The following is a 23040-nucleotide window of genomic DNA, read 5'->3' on the forward strand; positions in this document are numbered from 1 at the left end:
TTGTAAAATAGGAAAAGAAGAGCTTTAACTCTGCTTGTAAAAGTAAGAAAACTTTCACAGATGACATAGTATTTGAACTGGGCACAAATTGGAACTAGAAAAGCAGGTGTGGAAGAATTGAAGAAAGATTAAACAGCATGTACTAAGACATGTTATCCAGAAAAAATATATCATTGTTGGAGATAAGGGTAAAATTCTGAAACTATTCCAGAAGTAGAATCAGCAAGACTTGTTGAGTGCTTTATTGTTGTAGAAAGATATGGAAGAGAGAAAAAAAGTTTTTAGATTGGGACAACTCCATATATGAACTGACATAGACAGAGGAGAAAGGGCGAGTATAAGAAGGCAAAAAGAAAAACTGATTTTATTTTATTTTTTTTTAATTTTATTTTATTTTTAAACTTTACATAATTGTATTAGTTTTGCCAAATATCAAAATGAATCCACCACAGGTATACATGTGTTCCCCATCCTGAACCCTCCTCCCTCCCCATACCATCCCTCTGGGTCGTCCCAGTGCACTAGCCCCAAGCATCCAGTACGTGCATCGAACCTGGACTGGCATCTCATTTCATACATGATATTTTACATGTTTCAATGCCATTCTCCCAAATCTTCCCACCCTCTCCCTCTCCCACAGAGTCCATAAGACTGTTCTATACATCAGTGTTTCTTTTGCTGTCTCGTACACAGGGTTATTGTTACCATCTTTCTAAATTCCATATATATGCGTTAGTATACTGTATTGGTGTTTTTCCTTCTGGCTTACTTCACTCTGTATAATAGGCTCCAGTTTCATCCACCTCATTAGAACTGATTCAAATATATTCTTTTTAATGGCTGAGTAATATTCCATTGTGTATATGTACCACATCTTTCTTATCCATTCATCTGCTGATGGACATCTAGGTTGCTTCCATGTCCTGGCTATTATAAACAGTGCTGCGATGAACATTGGGGTACACGTGTCTCTTTCCCTTCTGGTTTCCTCAGTGTGTATGCCCAGCAATGGGATTGACCTGACTTCAGGCTCTACTACAAAGCCACAGTTATCAAGACAGTATGGTACTGGCACAAAGACAGAAAAACTGATTTTAAAACCAGCAATTTATAAGAGCACTTACTCCAAAATAACTGCAGATGGTGACTGCAGCCATGAAATTAAAAGACACTTACTCCTTGGAAGGAAAGTTATGACCAACCTAGATAGCATATTCAAAAGCAGAAACATTACTTTGCCAATAAAGGTTCATCTAGTCAAGGCTATGGTTTTTCCTGTGGTCATGTATGGATGTGAGAGTTGGACTGTGAAGAAAGCTGAGCGCTGAAAAATTGATGCTTTTGAACTGTGGTGTTGGAGAAGACTCTTGAGAGTCCCTTGGACTGCAAGGAGATCCAATCAGTCCATTCTGAAGGAGATCAGCCCTGGTATTTCTTTGGAAGGAATGATGCTAAAGCTGAAACTCCAGTACTTTGGCCACCTCATGCGAAGAGTAGACTCATTGGAAAAGACTCTGATGCTGGGGGGGATTGGGGGCAGGAAGAGAAGGGGACGACAGAGGATGAGATGGCTGGATGGCATCACTGACTCAATGGATGTGAGTCTGGGTGAACTCTGGGAGTTGGTGATGGACAGGGAGGCCTGGTGTGCTGCAATTCATGGGGTCGCAATGAGTCAGACACGACTGAGCGACTGAACTGAACTGTGAAAATTCTCAATTTCTACCTAGGTATATTCCATTGAATTAAACCATATAGCAACATAAAATATAGAAAAATCATAAAAGCTTAAAGACAAGGAGAGATAGATTATGATCAAAACTAAGTTAAACAAATAGGCTTTAAGATAATTACTAGAGAAGAGCTCTTCCCTCGTAGAAGGCAATGGCACCCCACTCTAGTACTCTTGCCTGGAAAATCCCATGGACGGAGGAGCCTGGTAGGCTGCAGTCCATGGGGTCGCTAAGAGTCAGGCACGACTGAGCGACTTCACTTTCACTTTTCACTTTCATACATTGGAGAAGGAAATGGCAACCCACTCCAGTGTTCTTGCCTGGAGAATCCCAGGGAGGGGGGAGCCTGATGGGCTGCCGTCTTTGGGGTCGCACAGAGTCGGACACTACTGAAGCGACTTAGCAGCAACAGCAGCACAGCTCTTCCCTACCTACATTTAGGCAACTCTGGACAATAACTCAAATACATAATATTATCTGAAATAAATACATTTTTGATTTGAGTGTCTGGTATATTTTGCTATTTGAGAGCAGAATTTGGCGATCATGTAGTTTAAATGCTTTTCTAAAGCAACAACTCCTAAATGTATAGCATATATATGTATCTGTGTGTGTATGTGTCCTGTATATATGTATTTTCTACAACATTTTATATTTGTATTCTTTTATATGTTTATATTTAGTTTATTTGCCCCATATTTATATTTATATACTTTTCCATAATATCCTTATAAGAAAGCAGTGCTGGAATTGCAGAGCAATAGTTATAGTAGGAAGAACTGGTTTTTTTTTACTTTGAAAAAATAATATTTTCTCTAAGCCTGAAGTTCATAAAATAACAGTGTCTTCTTCATACAGTTGTTGTGGAATTAAGGATCACAATACAAATATAAGCTTTCCTTGACTTAAAAATTGCTCTAAAATGAGAAAGCAACTAATCACTCTCAGAAATTTTTTTCCTTTTATATTTTCATTTCAGTGTACTACTATAATGTTCATCACTAAGTCTGTCTTTTACTTGAAATTGCATGTGTTGTTAACCCTTTTGCAAATGTGCATTATTTTAGATTATAAACTGTTAGAGCTGTCTGCAGCTCTGCTTGCATTATGCTTAGTAGAAAAAATATATAATTTTATGATAATTATGGTCATTTATTATATATTCTACATTTCAAATGTATATTCTTTTTCTTTCTTTAGATGGCAAAGCAGAAATTTTCTGGATTAGAAATTACTCTGATTGTCCTCTTTGCTATAGTTACAATAATAGCTATTGCCCTAATTGTTGTTTTAGCAACTAAGACACCTGCTGTTGAAGGTAAATAATATTGAAAATACTTATACATTATAGTGAGGTTGAGATAAAGTTTACTCTATAATAATTATGGATCTTGAAAAGTAGTTTATAATCTGTATGAGATCTATATGAGATGAAATACTTAAAGAAAGATCTCAGGTAAGTTACAGTTACTCCAACTTTTTCTAGCCATTATATTACAGATATTTCAATGAAGTGTCATTGCAATTAAGAAATTCATATGCTTTGATATTAATGGCCTTGCTTTAGAACTAGAAAATAGGCAAAAGAAACAAAATATTAATAAACAGCACAGTAATCTTCTGTAGTTACCAGTGAGGTTCTTCTAACTAGTGGGAAATCTCATTAGTCGGGTTTTACTCTAGCTTTCAGCACTTGCAAGCGGGGTTAGGAAATTTAAGGGGATAACATCTTTGTCATAGACTTTTTTTTTTTTAAGGAGTGAGGTCATATGAGAGAAACAGAGAGTAGGTGAAACAGGCTTGAAGTGTTTACCATTTTTTCCTGAATATTTATATCCTAATTTAGAGTTAACACATGCTACTTTCATCCACCTGATCTACTTGTTCTTTCTTCGTCATTCTCGCCTAATTAAATCAGAAGTGGAAAATGTACTGCAAATTATTTTCTAGTCTAACAGTAGTTAGTGTTTTCTGCTGCCTCTTGTTTCATATTCTTCTAGTAAACTGAAAGCTTGCTCTATTATGAAGCAATCAAATTTATCTTCCTCATCTCTGGTTGTTAGAAAGTCCCTCTTTATTATATAGAGTTGAGGTTTTGCTTTTCTTTGCTATTCTCTTCTTTCTCTTCTGTTTAAGTATCTTCTTCCTCCTAAACTTTTTTTCTTCTCTAATTCTTGTCTCCTTCTCTGCATCCTCTCTCCATATATATTTCCCATACATATTTCTCCATCTTCTTTCTTCATCTCTAAAACACAGTTTATGAGTATGGTGCAGAAAACATTTTGTTTCCTTTTGAGTCTGTCTTTTAAGACCTTCTGTGAATATACTTTGATTCTCTTAAGGAACAGTCAAAGGGCTTTTGGATCATTTCCTTTCGGTAATTAGGAATTCAATTTGTAGGTTTTTTTTTAAGTTAAGTTTAATTTTCATTATATATATATATATTTGTATTTACTTTAAATGTATTTGTTACTTGAAAATTTGAAAAGTAAATTTAAAACCATGTTTTGTTTTATTGACCTGTTTCTGTCTCAGAAATCAGTGATTCAACCCGAGGCACATGCCCAAGTGTACTGAACGATCCTATCAACCACAGAATAAACTGCATTCCAGAACGATCTCCCACACAGGTCTGCAGCCAAAGTATTTTATATATCTATGAATAGATATATAGTATGATAATTATATTAAGACAATTATTCAATATTGGATATATTCATATTTTAAAAGTATAGCCATTTATTAGGCCACATTTATTTTTATTTATGTATGCACAGATGAGAGATAATGGAAATTACTGAGCCTGCTTTTCTGTACTTCAATTCAAAATAGCCAGTTAATATTTTACATACTTAAAAATCTATTGTTAAATTTATAATTCTTTATGAAATTCTGTCCTCTCAAACTACTGCTTAAAAGTGTGACCTTTGATAAATATATAACTTTTAAGAAAGAATATCTACACTCTATTAAATTGTTTGTGATAATGACATTAACAAGAAGAATCTGTGGAAAATAAAGTAATATTGATTCTTGTAACTATTTTTCTTAATTTTAAAAACCATTTATTTTTTTATTATTTGGGGAGAAGGAATTCAACTGGAGCAAATTAAGTGTAAATAAATGGATTCACTTAACCCTAAATGACTCTTCCTTAGTCATTATAACTTGTATGGGATTAAAAGGTCAATGAGTGAAGGTGTATATGTGTGTATTCCCATTTTGTGATGTTTATATCAAAAGTCACACATACTTCAGATTCTGTTAGGTAATGACACTCCAAAATGCTCAGTTCCTGTTGAACTATCATTTTTATAACATATATGCATGTGTATGGGTGTGTACACGTATGTATGTGTGTATGTATGTGTGCTCTGTAGCTCAGTCATGTCTGAGTCTTTGCGACTCCATGGACTGTAGCCTGCTAGGCTCCTCTACCCATGGGATTCTCCAGGCAAGAATATGGAGTGGGCTGCCATTTCCTCCTCTAGGGGATCTTCCCAACCCAAGATTGAACCTGCATCACCTGTGGTTCCTGCATTTACAGGCAGATTCTTTACCATTGAGCCACCTGGGAAGCCCCTGTGTATATGTGTACCTGATGCCACTTTGATGTTAAAAATGGGAGAGAATTTAACATGTGTACCGTTAACTGGTAAACATGGAGATTTTAAAAAATTTTTTTCAAGGCAAATAGCCAAGAAAAATGTCTCACAAGTATTCAAATTACGAAAATATGTTACACTATTAAACTTAAATATTAAATAGATTTTTTATTATACCAATGTTAACACACATCATCACCATGTAACTCAAATTTTACTATAAACATATATAATTTTTCTTTCCCTTCATGTAATCTTTCCATATAGATCATAATATTAAGGAGAATTTATTATTTTACTTTATACATTAGATGTAATGGCAGCTACTAGTTGCAACAGCTGGCATATGAACTAGTTTAAATAGTATAAATCATATCAAACTAATAATTATCTGGAAATAAAGACCTTAAACATTTTGCCTAGGCTTAAATTTGGGACCATCTCTTCTTTATAGCCTCACTTGCAACTTGATACGTAATTGGTGCACAATAAATATTTTAGTTCTTCTGCACTGGCTACGTGGCAACATAACAGACTATAATTAATTATCTGGAGGGCAGGAATCTTGAAAATAACATGACCTTATGATAATGTGTATTCATATGGAAAATTGATAAATCACAACTCAGAGCATCGATCACTGATGTAATTCAATTTATCAAATATTTACATTTCTTCAAAGTGAAAAGAACAAAAGAATAAATGATATTTTAGTACATTACATATTTGAAGAAATAAGCGTTTTTAAATATTCATTCAAACAATTATTGTAATGAGTGAATGTTTAAAAAATAGAGACCAACATATATAATAACAGTACTAATCCTATGATTCCTTTAATAAATGTTTTATCAGACACTTTGTGCAGCTCGAGGTTGCTGCTGGAGGCCATGGAATGATTCTGTTATTCCTTGGTGCTTCTTCGTAAATAACCACGGCTATAATGCTGAGAAAGTAACATCAACAAATGCTGGTGAGAAGTGTTCTACCATGGTGATCCAACATATTTTAAGTTGAATAAAAAAAGTATATTTAAATTTTTTCTTTGGAAAAATATCTTAAATAAAATCAAATAGGAACATATACACAAGAATGTTCAAATTTGGTATGTTAAGAACTTTTTTTTTTCATGATTCTATCTTTCAAATTAAAAAAAGAAAAGGTTATTTGTGAGACCTACAATAAAATTGGAAACAATATGAAAATATTTAGTGATTACTAATCATTATAAATAAAACCATAATTCATACAACTTTTTTTTCTTCAAGGAGTTGAAGCCAAATTAAAAAGGAAAGCTTCACCTACACTCTTTGGAAATGACATTAACAGCGTTCTCCTCACAACTCAAAGTCAGACACGCAATCGTGTGCGGTTCAAGGTTTGGTTTTTGAGTTTCCTAAAGAAAAGTTAATACTAAATAGCATGTTATGAGTATACCCTCTAACCCACCAAGACATTTTCCCTCTTAATAAATGTCTATTCCAAAGAAAAGAACTTATTGGACTAGTTACTCCACTTCTCTGAGCCTTCTCCTCAGATAGAACATACGAACTAGCTCCTCTGGCAGTAGTTTTTAAAGAATTTAATAATATAGTCAGCGTAAAATATTTGATACAGTGTCCTGAGAAGAACTAACACTCAAAAAACTGTAGTAATTTTTTTTTTATTGAACTACAGACTGTGATAAAAGATTAGTTTAGAATTTAATTTAAGGAAGCTGTTAATTGTTCCATGTAAGTGTGACACACTCACTAGTTCTTTTTACTGGTATCACTTCTAGTCATGATTTTAAAGAAACTAATTTCTGCTTTCTTTACCAAATTGTTTGCCAGTATGGTCTTTTGGATTGGCAGAAAAAACAATATATCCTTTGTACAATAACTTGTAGCAACAATTTCACAAAAATTGTTTTTTTAAAACAAAATTCAAATTACTTTCAGGACTTGTTAGTGAGTGATCATCAAAATACTGCATGGATAATTAATAATTAAATTCACAAAAATCTACTATTTAAGAATCAATATTTAATAATAGTCTCATGATTTTTTATATTGGTCAATAAAAATTATATTTGATATAGTACCTTTATAATTAACTGATTCTATTAATTCCTTAACAGTATTACAATTTATTCTTTGCATAGCCATTCAACAATGTAAGTTGTTTATGACTAGATTAATAACTCTTCTATAAAATCATTAGATTTATTGTTTTGTATTTGGAACTTGCATTTAATACCTAATTCAGAACTGAAAAATTCAGTAACAGTTTTGAATCAAATAATGCTAATTTTAAAATATCTTTGCAGATCACTGATCCAAATAATAGAAGATATGAAGTTCCTCATCAGTTTGTAAAAGAATTTAGTGGAACTGCAGCTTCTGATCCACTGTATAATGTGGAGGTTATACATGATCCATTTAGCATTAAAATTTCTAGAAGAAGCAATAGTAAAATTTTGTAAGTAATTATATTTATGTAAGTTTAAATAATTGGTCAGTTTTATTGTATTATCATAGAACCACAAAAGTCTCATTTTTAGGGCATTTTCAGAAAGAATAAATTTCCTTCCAAAAGAGGGTGGGTGTACATGTTTTTAAATATTATAATATCAAAGAAGCTTTAATTTCTTATGGATGAAATGTACCAGAATATGAAGTATAGAATGGGCCAACCAAAGTTGAAATGAAGAGAGCCACTGATACAATTTTAGCCTTGCATATAGTTTGCATATCTAAAAAACCTTATATGTCTTTTCCTTGTTATCTATCATATTCTCTTTCAACTGGTAGGATCAAATAGTTACTATTCAGAGAGGGACAAATTTCCATAGTATTGGAGGATTTTTCATTATGTGTATGAAATTAATTGAATAAATTTACACATAATAAATTTAAATAGCCATATATAATAATTTAAATATTATCTGAATGCCTTCATTATAAATTTATTTTGAGGGACATTTCTGGCAAAAAAGTTAGTAATTTTCAATATTGCTGCTCTTGAGTTTCCAAGAAAGGTTAATTGGATGATTATCAGGACTTAATCTCAGCAATTAATTTTCATAAATGTATTTTGATAACTTGAAGTTGATTTTATGTTAAATCACAAAAGAAATGTTATTCGACACTTTGCATAGTTTATATCTGATATATATAAAACATGAAACCTTTCTTTTTCAGGAAAAATGATTTTCAACTTAATTTTAATACATGTATAGAGGTATAGAAACCAGTATAGTACTACATTTTAAAACTCTGTCTCTCACTGATGTATGGAACAGTCTTATGGACTCTGTGGGAGAGGAGAGGGTGGGAAGATTTGGGAGAATGGCATTGAAACGTGTAAAATATCATGTATGAAATGAGATGCCAGTCCAGGTTCGATGCACGTACTGGATGCTTGGGGCTAGTGCACTGGGACGACCCAGAGGGATGGTATGGGGAGGGAGGAGGGAGGAGGGTTCAGGATGGGGAGCACATGTATACCTGTGGCGGATTCATTTTGATATTTGGCAAAGCTAATACAATAATGTAAAGTTTAAAAATAAAATAAAATAAATAATAAAAAAAATAAAACTCTGTCTCTGTAGAAAGTCAAAACTGGGTTTGAAATTTGGTTGTGCTTCCTACCAGTTTGTCACCTTGAAAACATGAGTAAATTTGTCCAAATTGTAACATTTGTGAAATGAATTTATAATAGTGGTTGTGCTTCAGTATTGTAGTAAAGATAAAAGGAGAGAGATGCACGTGAAGAATCATATTGTTGATGATGAGGCAAACTGTGTTAATAAAATTAACAAGTTCTGGTTATGGTACAATTCATGTGTTCATAAGAAGTAATCACAGCTAAAGACTGACCTATTTAAAATGAAATATTCTGGATGATAACATAGATCCATATTTAGTAGAGCATTTTATATATTTTTAGCTCTTTTATTTATTTCATGCTCTAGGTTTGACACCAGCATTGGTCCCCTGGTATACTCTGACCAGTATTTACAGATCTCAGCCAGACTTCCCAATGAATACATTTATGGTCTCGGGGAACATATTCATAAGAGATTTCGCCATGATTTATATTGGAAAACATGGCCAATTTTTACTCGGGATCAACTTCCTGGTGATGTAAGGAACTATATTTCTTGTTATAAATAAAATAATTATATTTGAAAGGAGATAATTCTAGCCTTTTTGTAACCATCATTTTTTGTTGTCAGTGATATATATTCCAGGAGCTTCTTTACTTTAGAGGTGAAGATTCATATCAAAGTCCTAAATTAACTAAATAAGTGAACAGATTTTATGAATATTTTAAAAGGTATTTCCAATTTATGAATGTTTTCCTTTGACTTTTCACTTTTATATTTTATCAACCACTTTTCAGTTACTCTTGTACTTACACTATCTAGGACTAGTCATTACATAAGAACACTTCCAAACACTTACCATGTTCGACATGGCTTTGTATATGTGCTGTCTGTCTATCTAGTGGACATCATGTCCTGCATCTATATCTACTTTTCCCTCATCTATAACATAATAATCTTTCTTAGGTTCACATATTTTCATAAGAAGTTAGTTTTTTATTATTTATACACACCATTGATAGCTCATTTGATCTCACCTCATAAGAAAATTTCCCAAACTCCTCCATGCAGAATTAATCTTTATTTTCTAATAGTTTATTTATATTTTGTTATGATGTCATCAGTTATTATTTGTGTACATATATTTCTGAATTTCAAAAGTATGCAGTTTTTTATGAGAAATACAATAGCATTAAAAAGCTTTTAAAAATTGACTGGAGCCTATTATACAGAGTGAAGTAAGCCAGAAGGAAAAACACCAATACAGTATACTAATGCATATATATGGAATTTAGAAAGATGGTAACGATAACCCTGTATACGAGACAGCAAAAGAGACACTGATGTATAGAACAGTCTTATGGACTCTGTGGGAGAGGGAGAGGGTGGGAAGATTTGGGAGAATGGCATTGAAACATGTGAAACGTCATGTATGAAACGAGATGCCAGTCCAGGTTCGATGCACGATGCTGGATGCTTGGGGCTGGTGCACTGGGACGACCCAGAGGGATGGTGTGGGGAGGGAGGAGGGAGGAGGGTTCAGGATGGGGAACACATGTATACTAATTAAATAATTAAAAAAAAAAATTGACTCATGATTGCTTTGAGTCAAATGTTACTAATTTTTAAATTTCCAGTGCTACTGAAATGAGTAAGTCAGTTGTTTTAAAGATCCTCATTTGGTACAAAAATATTAATAAATTTTGCTACTCATCAGCTCTCAACAACTATACTGAAAAAGTTATATGAAGTGGAATTCATCTTAGAATTCCTGGCAATACCTTGGGGCGAACATGAGACATGATATATAAACATTCCATTACCCTATCACAGATAGTTTATTTTTTCATTGAAATATACTTGATGAATGGCTTATTAAAACTCATTTAATCATCATAAAACATAAAAGAAAGTTAAATAATCTATTAATAGCATAATATATAGTTATATACCTGTATCTTAATGTATTAATAAGTAAAATGACTTATCAATGACTTTTGTGCTACAATGTTTCATATGGTATATAGTAGAAAAAATTATTATAGAATATGAGGAGTAAATTACAGAAAAATATAGAAATACATAAAAGCCATTCAAGTATACTTTTTAATTTTAAACGTATTTTAAGTTTTAATTTTCAAATTTATGCCTTATAGAATAATAATAATTTATATGGCCATCAAACATTCTTCATGTGCATTGAGGATACTTCTGGAAAGTCATTTGGTGTTTTCTTAATGAACAGCAATGCAATGGGTAAGAGTAATTTATCTGATAATATGTTCAAATGAGACTTGAAATGTTTTAACTGCTTTATTTATTCCAATCATAGATATATTATAACAGAGTAAACTTTGTTGTTAGTGATTTAGAATGTGAAAGTATTATAAGCAGGTTTTATAGTTAGCGAGGGTTTCCTTTGTGTCTCAGGTAAAGAATCTGCCTGCAATGCAAGAGACCTGAGTGATCCCTGGGTTGGGAAGATACCCTGGAGAAGGGAATGGCTACCCACTCCAGTATCCTTTCCTGAAGAATTCCATGGACAGAGGAGCCTGAGATATGGATATTTGTGTGTCTGTTTTGGGGGAAGTATGCTATATCATGATATATAGACACTTCCTTTTCCCTCCAGAGCAACATCGAATATATCCATGTAAATGACTATTCCCATTCCCATAGCCTTGATTGTTAAGTTCATATGCCCAGCAGATTAAAAAAACAAAGGTCTCTATGGGGATAAAAAGAGAGAAGAATCACATTTCAGTTTACCATAACTCAAATAATGTAGAACCTTTTATTTTCTAGTGTTGTGAATAATGTGATACCTATATTTGATAGATGAATTAGTGATAATTAAAAAAAACTACAAAAATAATAATATTCCAGCAAGAGCAGTGCATATGGTTATCCAGACAATTACTATGTTTAACATATAGAAAAATTAAAACTTTCATAGTTTTATTTTATAGAAATCAACATGTGATATGATCTTTCACTGAATCTTCAAATAAAATAACTAATTGGGATGCAACTTCAAAAAGAAATATTTTTTATTGTAAAAGGACTGATCCTCTATTCTCTGCTAAGCAGTTTCGAGGGGAGCTTTTGCCAACATCTGTAAAAGGAATATCTGGAATAACATACCATAAACTTCATATATGGTGGCATTCCACTTTTCTCCTGTATTCTTATCTTAAATATCATATTTTATCTTAATAAAAAACTCTAAAATTATGTGATTAATGTGAAGTACTTTAAGTAGGCATTGCAATTATTTTCTCATTATGTACATTTTTACTATATACATATGCTTTTCCAATTTTTGTTTTGTAGAGATTTTCATCCAACCTACTCCAATAGTAACTTACCGAGTTATAGGTGGAATTCTGGACTTTTATATCTTTCTGGGAGACACACCAGAACAAGTAGTTCAACAGTATCAAGAGGTGTGTTGCAGGTCTATTTTAAAAATTTTTTCTACCATACTTTTCTTTCATCTAACGTATTGAAATGATTTTAGCTAAGCTACTGGAGGCCTCTTAGCTGAATATATTTTTATACCTTACCATTTTTCAGATATGAGAAGATACTTTTTATTTTTGTTTTTCTTGTACAATGACACCTAGGTATATTTAGAAGTTTATATTTCTGATAACAAATCAGTTCTTGCTTCCAGGCAGCTGAGTTCAGTATTTGGATTTCTTTGAGATGTTACATATTAAACTACGACCTTATTTGATGGGATAAAACAAAATGGGGTATCTTGTCTTCATTTGATAAGAATTCTGGAGGCAACTAAGTTTTAAAAAAGGGTTACTGACACTTGGTGTTAATCTACAGTAGGTAAATCCCAGTAAAATTGGCTCTGACAATCAGATTTAGAAAGGCAGATTTTGAAAACATAGTCTGAAGTCTTACACCTTAAACATACTATCTAACAACTTTCATTTACCTATTAAATAACATGCTATTGTACATGAGCCCAAGAAGGACTTTAGAAAGGTGAAGAACTCAGGACTTATTTTGAGCCTGATTCTGAATGTTTCTCCCATGTAAATTGTTATTCTGTGACTATTAGCATATATGAATCTTGGTGTTATCATGAAAAATAAATCATTTTTATAGACATACAATTTAAGAATTATGCCTATTTTTTAAATCTTGTTTTACTGATAAATCTTTGACATATAACTCCCATTTCCTAGAATAATATCAAAAGAGAAGTAATTACTATCAAAAAGTTTAGTTATGATCTAAAAACCTGAACTAACAGTAGCTAGAGTTTTACCCAATTGAATAATTTACAAAGTCTTGCAATTCCTAAATTGCTGTTCATAAATGTGAATTTCAGAAATGTACACAAAATTTACAGTCTCTCTAATATGAAATCATAGTTATTGTGTATGGTTGTCACACCATCAAAACAGGGGACAGCACATTTTTGAAAGAGTTTAAGATTTGATTTGTGAAATATTAGTTGGGATAGTTGTCTATTACATGCTGAGTAAAGTCTGTGGTCAGCACTACCTGAACATGAGTCATGTTTGACATGCCAATGCAGCATTCATGCATTAATAATACAGTTATCCACTTGCATACATCATTTTATAGGTAAGCTTGCAAAATCTTGAATTTAAATTAAAAAAGACGTGTGGAATATAGCACTATTAATTTCAATGGGGGAACAAATTAGATAGAGAATAGACAAAAGTAACTATTTCTTATCTGAAGAAGAACAAGCTATCCTTTCTGTACAAATTAACTCATTAGTGGTGCCAGGATGTCAAAATTGAAAACTTTAATGCGTTTGAATGACCAGACCATTTTATACGTTTTAAAGATGATATATACATATAAAGTATAAGATGAAAAGTACATAAATTAACATAATACATAGCAACACCTATTTTATATACTTTTATGAAAATAAATTATGTGATATGTATAACATACACACACAGAAATTTCAATCACATGTCTAAATCTTTAAAATTTTATGGAACATAATATGTTTATGAATAGTGTAAACATATTGAGTTTTGGCAGAGTTTTATTTGATACCAAGTTTTAAAAGATAAATTTAGTGCTTAAATTGAAGAAAATACAATGACTTAACATTGTCACTCATTTTTGTCATACATTTTATCAACATTGTCATACATTTACATCAATTGTAAATTCCTTTTCTTACATGTTATCATTCATTCATTTTGTTGCTACAGGAAGTGGGAATGCAGTGGGACAGTTTTCTTGTTCTCTAATATCTTTAGTGCTATCGTTTTATTCTTTTCTTTAATTTTCCATGCACAGCAAAATACACTTTTATAAATGCTACCTTTAAAGTGCTACCTTTCTGATGTTTTAACACAAAATAAAAGATGAGTGACTGAACATAAACTTGCTAAGTGTTTCATAACACAATTCTAAGAGAATATCCATTTTAGAATGTAGATACCACAAAATCATTTAATATATGTAGTTAAATTCAAATCAATACTAGAGATACAGCAATTAATATTAATATTAGTTTCTAATGTTCGTCATTGAAAGTAATTAAATATCCATTTACTTCAAGCTCATTGGACGACCAGCAATGCCAGCTTATTGGAATCTTGGATTTCAGCTGAGTCGCTGGAATTACAAGACACTTGATGTAGTGAAAGCAGTGGTACAAAGAAATCGAGATGCTGGCATACCATTTGTAAGTAGGATGAAGGGTTTGTGGGAATATATATAAAGTTAAATATTTTCACATAAAAATAAATGCAGGGCATTTTCAGGATTACCATGTTTGCCAAATATAAGTTCAGTTCAGTTCAGTCACTCAGTCGTGACCAACTCCTTGTGACCCCATGGACAGCAGCACGCCAAGCCTCCCTGTCCATCACCAACACCTGGGGTTTATTTAAATTCATGTCCATTGAGTCGGTTATACCATCCAACCATGTCATCCTCTATTGTCTCCTCCTGCCTTCCATCTTTCGTAGCATCAGGGTCTTTTCAAATGAGTCAGTTCTTTGCATCAGGTGGCCAAAGTATTGGGGTTTCAGCATCAGGCTTTCCAGTGAATATTCAGGACTGATTTCATTTAGGATGGACTGGTTGGATCTCCTTGCAGTACAAGGGACTTTCAAGAGTCTTCTCCAATACCACAGTTCAAAAGCATCTATTCTTTGGCACTCAGATTTCTTTACAGTCCAACTTTCACATCTGCACATACTACTGGAAAAACCATAGCCTTGACTAGACAGACCTTTGTTGGCAAAGTAATGTCTCTGCTTTTTAATAAGCTGTCTCAGTTGGTCATAACTTTTCTTCCAAGGAGCATGTATCTTTTAATTTCATGGCTGCAGTCACCATCTGCAGTGATTTTGGAGCCCCCCCAAAAATAATGTCTGTCACTGTTTCAACTGTTTCCCCATCTATTTGTCATTAAGTAATGGGACCAGACGCTATGATCTTAGTTTTTTGAATACTGAGTTTTAAGCCAACTTGTTCACTCTCCTCTTTCACTTTCATCAAGAGGTCTTTAGTTCTTCTTTGCTTTTATGACATAAGGGTGATATCATTTGCATATGTGAAGTTATTGATATTTCTCCCAGCAATCTTGATTCCAGCTTGTGCTTCAGCCAGTCCAGCATTTCTCATGATGTACTCTGCATATAAGTTAAATAAGTAGGGTGACAATATATAGCCTTGACGTACTCCTTTTCCTATTTGGAACCAGTCTATTGTTCCATGTCCAGTTCTAACTGTTGCTTCCTGACCTGCATACACATTTCTTAAAAGGCAGATCAGGTGGTCTGGTATTCCCATCTCTTTCAGAATTTTCCACAGTTTATTGTGATCCACACAGTTAAAGGCTTTGGCATAGTCAATAAAGCAGAAATAGATGTTTTTCTGGAACTTTCTTGCCTTTTCCATGATCCAGTGGATGTTGGCAATTTGATCTCTGGTTCCTCTGCCTTTTCTAAAACCAGCTTGAACAGATATAGGTTATTAAGCTGCTTATTAATGATGAAGTACACTTTATGTCGATACACAATGCCCAGGTGTACCTGAATTTTGAGACTGATTATGAGTTATACCAGAATAGAGCACATGTTGAAGTATGAACAAAATTATGTTGTTTTTTATATATACTTTTAAAGTTTGTATACTTTTAATGTAATATAATTTTATGTATTTTATTTAATGTGAAGATTTTTGTTTTTTATACGAGCCCATATATGTACACATGCATGTGTTTATAACATAATACATACTGAGTGATCATCACTTAAACAAATGTGAATAATGATTAGAAAAACTAGCTTTATAAGCCATATCATTGTGTCTTTAGTGAAATAAAAGAGATCTAAGTTCAGTTCAGTTCAGTTCAGTTCAGTCACTCAGTCATGTCCAACTCTTTGTGACCCCATGAATCGTAGCACGCCAGGCCTCCTTGTCCATCACCATCTCCCAGAGTTCACTCAAACTCACGTCCATCTAGGTGGTGATGCCATCCAGCCATCTCATCCTCTGTCATCCCCTTTTCCTCCTGCCCCCTTTTCCTCCTGCCCCCAATCCCTCCCAGCATGAGTCTTTTCCAATGAGTCAACTCTTTGCGTGAGGTGGCCAAAGTACTGGAGTTTCAGCTTTAGCATCATTCCTTCCAAAGAACACCCAGGGCTGATCTCTTTTAGAATGGACTGGTTGGATCTTCTTGCAGTCCAAGGGACTCTCAAGAGTCTTCTCCAACACCACAGTTCAAAAGCATCAATTCTTCAGTACTCAGCTTTCTTCCTTTTAATCATTAAATTTATAATAGAAATTCTTTGGACTTTAGGGTTGATGTGATTAAAGGATTCTTTCAGTACTGTTTATTGAAATATACTCTGATAATTTTTAGGATACACAAATCACTGATATTGACTATATGGAAGACAAGAAAATCTTTACTTATGATCAAGTTACCTTTAACGGCCTCCCAGAATTTGTTCAAGATTTGCATGCTCATGGGCAGAAATACGTCATCATCTTGGTAATAACTGAACATATATATTAATTTTTAGTATTTACACATTTGAAAATTAATTGATTTTCTAGTTTCTTCTCTCTATTAATTAGGATCCTGCAGTTTCCATAGAGAAACGTGCGAATGGGGCAGCATATGAATCCTATGATAGGGGAACTGCCCAAAAGGTGTGGGTAAATGAGTCAGATGGGACTACAGCAATTATTGGAGAGGTAAATTATGATATTCATTAAATTTGTGTTGCTTGGATTTTCTATTGTACAACAAGTGTTTCTGAGTGTGTGTTGTGTATGTATGTGCATGTCTCAGAGAATTTGCTTGCTTTCAAATCTGGATTTGCTATTTTAATTGCATAGAGAAGTTTTAGGGTAAATATTCCAATTATCTCTAAAACAGTTCTTGTAAGAAGGCAGATAATGTTTAATGATAAGCAATGAAATTATTTATACAAATATGATAAATACCTTGATTACAGCAATTCTCATATTTGATGTAAAATAATTGCATGTATAAATTTAGTACTTACATGTTGGATAATAAGATTTATGGTGTACATTTATGGTATAATGATTTTACAATAAAATCATTAGATATCTATAATTAAAGTTATTTTTAATACTTTACATTTGAAAAAAAGCCAATATGAGATGGCTTTAATGTTTAAATTTCCTTTTCCAATTTTAACTTTCCTCATATCATGGAACTAATAAAGAGCAGTGTGAAGAAAATGCCCAATTCCCAAAGGCATAATTTTTAATCAAGATAAATATTCTTCTAGAGACAGCTTTATAAGACATATCAAAACCCATAATGTGTAGATTGTTGACCTGATAATTCCAATGCTGTAATTTAGTCAAGGGAAATGAAACAGCAGAAAATATCAACTTATAGAAACATATTTATTATAGCTTTATTTACAACAATAAAGACTATACTAACCATCACTTTTTATTTAATCACATTCACCAAAGTTAAAATTTCTGATAAAAATGTTCTTAATTATGAGCTCCATCAGGGAAAAAAAAAAACCAATATTCCTCTCCTAATATCATTAATATCTTAAAAAATACATTTTGTTAAGACCTATACCAGGGCTTCCCTGGTAGCTAAGTTGGTAAAGAATCTGCCTGCAAAACAGGAGTCCCAGGTTCAATCCCTGGGTCAGGAAGATCCTCTGGAGAAGGAAATGGTAACCCACTCCAGTATTCTTGCCTGGAGCATCCCATGGACAGAGGAACCTGGTAGGCTACAGTCCATGGGGTTACAAGAGTCAGACACAACTTAGCATCTAAACCACTACCAAGACCTGTTCTATTGAATATGGACAGATCTGATCGCTAATATGCATAATTTGAATATAAAACAATATTATTTGTCTCAATACATCTGAAATTGAATTTATCTTACTAAATGTCGTTATTTTACATGGTAAGTAAAATAATATGAAGGAGCATAAATCATAAAGAGGCATCTAGTGTTTAACAGCATGGAATTGGATATGAGACTGCTTGGATATGTGATTGGATATAAGGTTCCTTCTGTACTACTTATTAGCAAGTGATTTTGAAAAGCTCCTCTGTTTATCACTTCTTTCATCAGCAAAATGGGTTTAATTATACTACTTACCTCATCTGTAAAGTGATGATAAAAATAGTACCTAGTTCCTAAAGTTCTAGTGAAGATTTAATGAAGTAATAATTAAAAGCAGTTGGAGTAGTCCTAAGAACATCATAATTGAGTGACTAAGCACACACACACAAAAATAAATAAACACACAAAGAACCTTTTAGCTTAAATTTCTTGGGAACATATGCCTTTGGAAATGCACTAATATAATTCCTCTTATCACACAGTGAATATGTCTGTGCTTTCAAGCAGACCTAAGATTATTGTAAATGTAGGTGGTCCAGGGATCACATATACCTAAAGAAGTACAATGTCATAACTTTAAGAATTTTTACTCTTCCTCTTCACTCAGTCTGAATTTCCATTATTTATGTTTTCTTTTACATTTGTATATATGGGAATAATCTGTTTTTCTAGGTATGGCCAGGATTAACAGTATACCCTGATTTCACAAATCCAAGCTGCATAGAATGGTGGACAAATGAATGCTACCTTTTTCATCAACAAGTAAATTATGATGGACTTTGGATTGTAAGTAGTTATTTTAGACTTGTGATTTTGGACAATGAACATAGGATTATTTTTCCATAAATTAAATATAAGTTCAATGAGATGTACTTTATAATGTATTAAGCATAAAATAATGTTATATTTTTTATAAAATATATAAATATCATACCTGACATGTTCATGGGTCAGAACTAAAACTAAGAACTATTAATTGAGATTTTTATCATCTAATAATATTCTTTATAGAATAAAGTTTATTTCTGTAACTAATGGGGTTATATTTTTATGACTAATAATTTAAGTTGAAAACATTTAACAAAATTTGTAGTGCAACTTCAAAAACTTTTACTAATAGCTACAGTAGTTAAGCAATTGCAGCAACATGGGCTTGAACAAGCTCTTATCCTTTAGAAACTTTCTTTTAATAAGTTATGAGTAGAACAAATCAATGTTGGCAATAAGTTAAGTGTTTTATCTCAAGACAGAGGACAACAATAAATAGACAAAATTGTATGTTTACTGGTAAAGTTATTAAAGGGAAACAGTAATGTTTAAAAGTTTCTTTGGATAAAATTTTTATATCTGTAGCTATTGATGCCTACTGGTAGGTTTATGATTTAAAATAATAGTGATTATAGTCAATGATTTAGTGTCTTTTGTTTAAGATACTTGGCTTCCATGTTGGCTCAGTGGTAAAGAAACTGCCTGTAATGCAGGAGACACAGGTCTGATTCCTGGGTTGGGAAAATTACCTGGAGAAGGAAATGGCAACCCACTCCAGTATTCTTGCCTGAATGGACAGAGGAGCCTGTCCATTTGGGGAATTAAATTACTTGGTGATCTCAGAACTCTGTATTTCAGGAAAAAAAAATCTAATAGTTTGGTACAGAACATCAGCCATGTTTTACAAAGTTATTACAGCTGTACAAAATTTTGGAAGGAAAAATAATAGATATCTGGGTATAGCTAAATTTTTTGACCTTTGAGGTCACAGCATCTCCACTTTCCTGAAATTTTCACTATTAATTCAGTCATTATTAAATTATTCATCTAATCATTTATTTATCCAATCAGTTACAAGTGTTTATTTTTCACCATCATGAAAACATGGAGTTGATAAAAGATTAGCATAACCTTCAGAATCCTTATGATGATAACAGAATGAAGATGGAGAGGCATTTAGTTATTTGACAGAAAATTAGTGAGATTGCAATGATAATATCTAGCTGCTGGCATTTTATTTTCATGATTTACTTTCTATCTTTTTAATAACATTGCAAATTATCAGATGCTCCACACAACACAGTTATTGGTGAGATAACTACAATTTCACCCCAAAACTCATAAGACATACTGTCATCAAGCAATCCTCTCTTTTGTCTTTTTACCAGTTAAATTTCCATTTATCCTCAGTGAATACTCCATTTTACTAACAGCTCTTATCTACAGAGAGGACCTCTCTTTCTCCTTTATCGAGATAATGGAAGACTATGACATGAACTGTCTCCACTTCCCACCCCAACCCATAAAAGCCAGAATCCCTCCTCTTTTTCTTCATCTTCAATTGATGAAGTGGCTCTTACTCCAGTCAGAATCAGTCCTCCCATGTGGATTTTTCTTTCTCTTCTGTGCAGTTTGCCTTCTATATTTTTAAATCTCTTTTGCTAATGATTTATTTCACTTAATTCTATTTAAGTTTTCCTTAAGGTGAAGAAAAAAGCCGGGTAGGGAATCCTTGACCATACTTGTCACCATCAATCCTACCTTATTTCTTTATTTCCTTTTTTAGCCACAATTCTTGATAGAATCCACAACACTCAGTGCTGGTAGAAATGACAAAATAATAATAATAATAAAATTAAGCAAACTTCTCTTGAGTTTTGTTTTCAATTCTAGCTCCAATTTCAATTGCTTTATTTAAATTAGAAGTGCCTTTTTGCCTTCTTTCCTTTCTTTGTTTCCTTTTTCCCTCCTTCTTTCCCTTCCTTCTTTTCTTCCTTCCTTTCTTTCTTTTTATTGCATAGGAAACAATTTGAGTCCATTGCATCAGAGTTACAAGTATAAATGGCATTTAGCCATAGTGCAAGAGAATTTGACTGAGCTATGAAGAGAAAATACTCCATTTTCCAAGTCTATTGAAGAATGAAACACTTGATTCATATCCAAAGAGAGGGAGGGATGGGAAGAAGAGCATCTGAGCAAGTCAGAGTAATTATGACACTAACACAGAAGCATTTTGACTAATTCAAAAAGGAAAAAAAAAAAAACAAAAAACACAGAATGATGACCAGTATGATTTCAAAGCTCATTCAGTTCAGTCTCTCAGTCGTGTCCAACTCTTTGCAACCCCATCAATCGCAGCACTCCAGGCCTCCCTGTCCATCACCAACTCCCGGAGTTCACTCAAACTCAACTTCCATTGAGTCGGTGATGCCATCCAGCCATCTCATCCTCTGTCATCCCCTTCTCCTCCTGCCCCCAATCCCTCCCAGCATCAGTGTTTTCGAATGAGTCAGTTCTTCTCATGAGGTGGGCAAGATACTGGAGTTTCAGCTTTAGCATCATTCCTTCCAAAGATCACCATATTCATATATACTCTGTTCTTGTGTATGTTGAGTTGCTTCAGTCTTGTACAACTCTTTGCAACCCTGTGGACTGTACTCTTCCAAGCTCCTCCATCCATGGACTTCTCCAGGCAAGACTAATGGAGTGGGTTGCCAAACCCTCCTCCAGGGCATCCTCCCAACCCAGAGATCAAACCCAGATTTCTTAAGTCTCCTGCATTGACAGGCAGGTTCTTTACTCTTAGCGCCACCATACATTTGGTTTATGTAGTAGATATTCTGTTTCCAGCTCTTTCCTAAATAACTGCCAAATTCTAGTGCTAGTTGTTTCTCTACTTTTTTCATTTTATTCAAATTATTTTTTCTGACAATGAATATACAGTAAAGGAGTATTATTTAACTCATGAAAAATTATTTTCATGTCAAATTTTAAAATATTTGTATAATTTTATAATTTGGTAGATTTTTAATTTAGATTCAATGCTAATGCTTTTTAATTTTAAGTGTTAAAATCACTTCAGAAAATATCATGAGCTTAATTGAAACAGAAAAATAGATTTTTTGCGTATAAGCATATATTACAGTTGAATTATCTTTTTTGTGTCATTCCTAAGGTAATCTAATATTTTAGAAATAAGAGCCAACTGCATTTGGTACAATTAAGACTAAAAATGTGATTTTAAAATAAAAGTATCAGTCAATATTTTTAAAATTCAAAGAACATTTCCATTTTTTTCTGAAAAAATAGGCATATTTTTGTAATCACATTGTTATTATGGTTTTATTCTTTAAAATCTGAACATTTGAGTTTTCCCATTAAGAAGTCTAATAATTTAATATATAGTGTTGGGAAACTTAAAATTCATCAAGAAAATATATACAAACATGCTCAAAGTATCCCAAATAACTGAAGGCTTAATTGAATATGTTCTCTTGACATTTCATAAGATTCTTAGAAAAAGTTTATTATTTGAATTTCTTTGAAAATAAGGGCATTTTCATTTAGACTTCTGGAGAAGGAAATGGCAACCACTCCCATACTCTTGCCTGGAAAATCCCATGGACAGGGAAGCCTCATAGGCTAAAGTCCATAGGGTCGCAAAAAGTCAGACACGTCTGAGCAATTTTACTTCACTTCACTTAGATTTAGTTTAAATGTGAAGTTATGTAATATCACCAGATTATTATACAATTTTCAATGGACTTTATAAAGTACCCCTAAAAACGCCATTGCCAATTTCTACAAATAGTCATTACTAGACTTGAGATGATTTTAATAATACCTGAAAATCTGTAGGAATACATCCTACTATCAATTCACTGAGTTCTTTGCCTCAAAACTTACAAAACTTTCAATCTGATTCTAATGTTGAAATGCTAATCAAAATCACTTCTT

At 32.8% G+C, this 23040-nt stretch overlaps 1 protein-coding gene across 1 annotated transcript in view; it reads left to right on the forward strand.

Annotated features, from left to right (window-relative positions):
* The first annotated feature begins 2933 nt into the window (after window positions 1–2933).
* SI (sucrase-isomaltase) overlaps window positions 2934–23040 on the forward strand; it is a 114039-nt gene continuing 93932 nt past the window's right edge. The window contains exons 1-12 of the mRNA XM_019967875.2: window positions 2934–3051; window positions 4269–4363; window positions 6194–6311; window positions 6607–6716; window positions 7647–7798; window positions 9294–9465; window positions 11084–11183; window positions 12261–12373; window positions 14503–14628; window positions 16819–16950; window positions 17037–17156; window positions 18988–19101. Coding sequence (XP_019823434.2) covers window positions 2934–3051; window positions 4269–4363; window positions 6194–6311; window positions 6607–6716; window positions 7647–7798; window positions 9294–9465; window positions 11084–11183; window positions 12261–12373; window positions 14503–14628; window positions 16819–16950; window positions 17037–17156; window positions 18988–19101 — 1470 coding nt within the window. The remainder of the gene's footprint in view (window positions 3052–4268; window positions 4364–6193; window positions 6312–6606; window positions 6717–7646; window positions 7799–9293; window positions 9466–11083; window positions 11184–12260; window positions 12374–14502; window positions 14629–16818; window positions 16951–17036; window positions 17157–18987; window positions 19102–23040) is intronic.

This window comes from Bos indicus, chromosome 1 (assembly GCF_029378745.1).
Source record: "Bos indicus isolate NIAB-ARS_2022 breed Sahiwal x Tharparkar chromosome 1, NIAB-ARS_B.indTharparkar_mat_pri_1.0, whole genome shotgun sequence".
NCBI lineage: Eukaryota > Metazoa > Chordata > Mammalia > Artiodactyla > Bovidae > Bos > Bos indicus.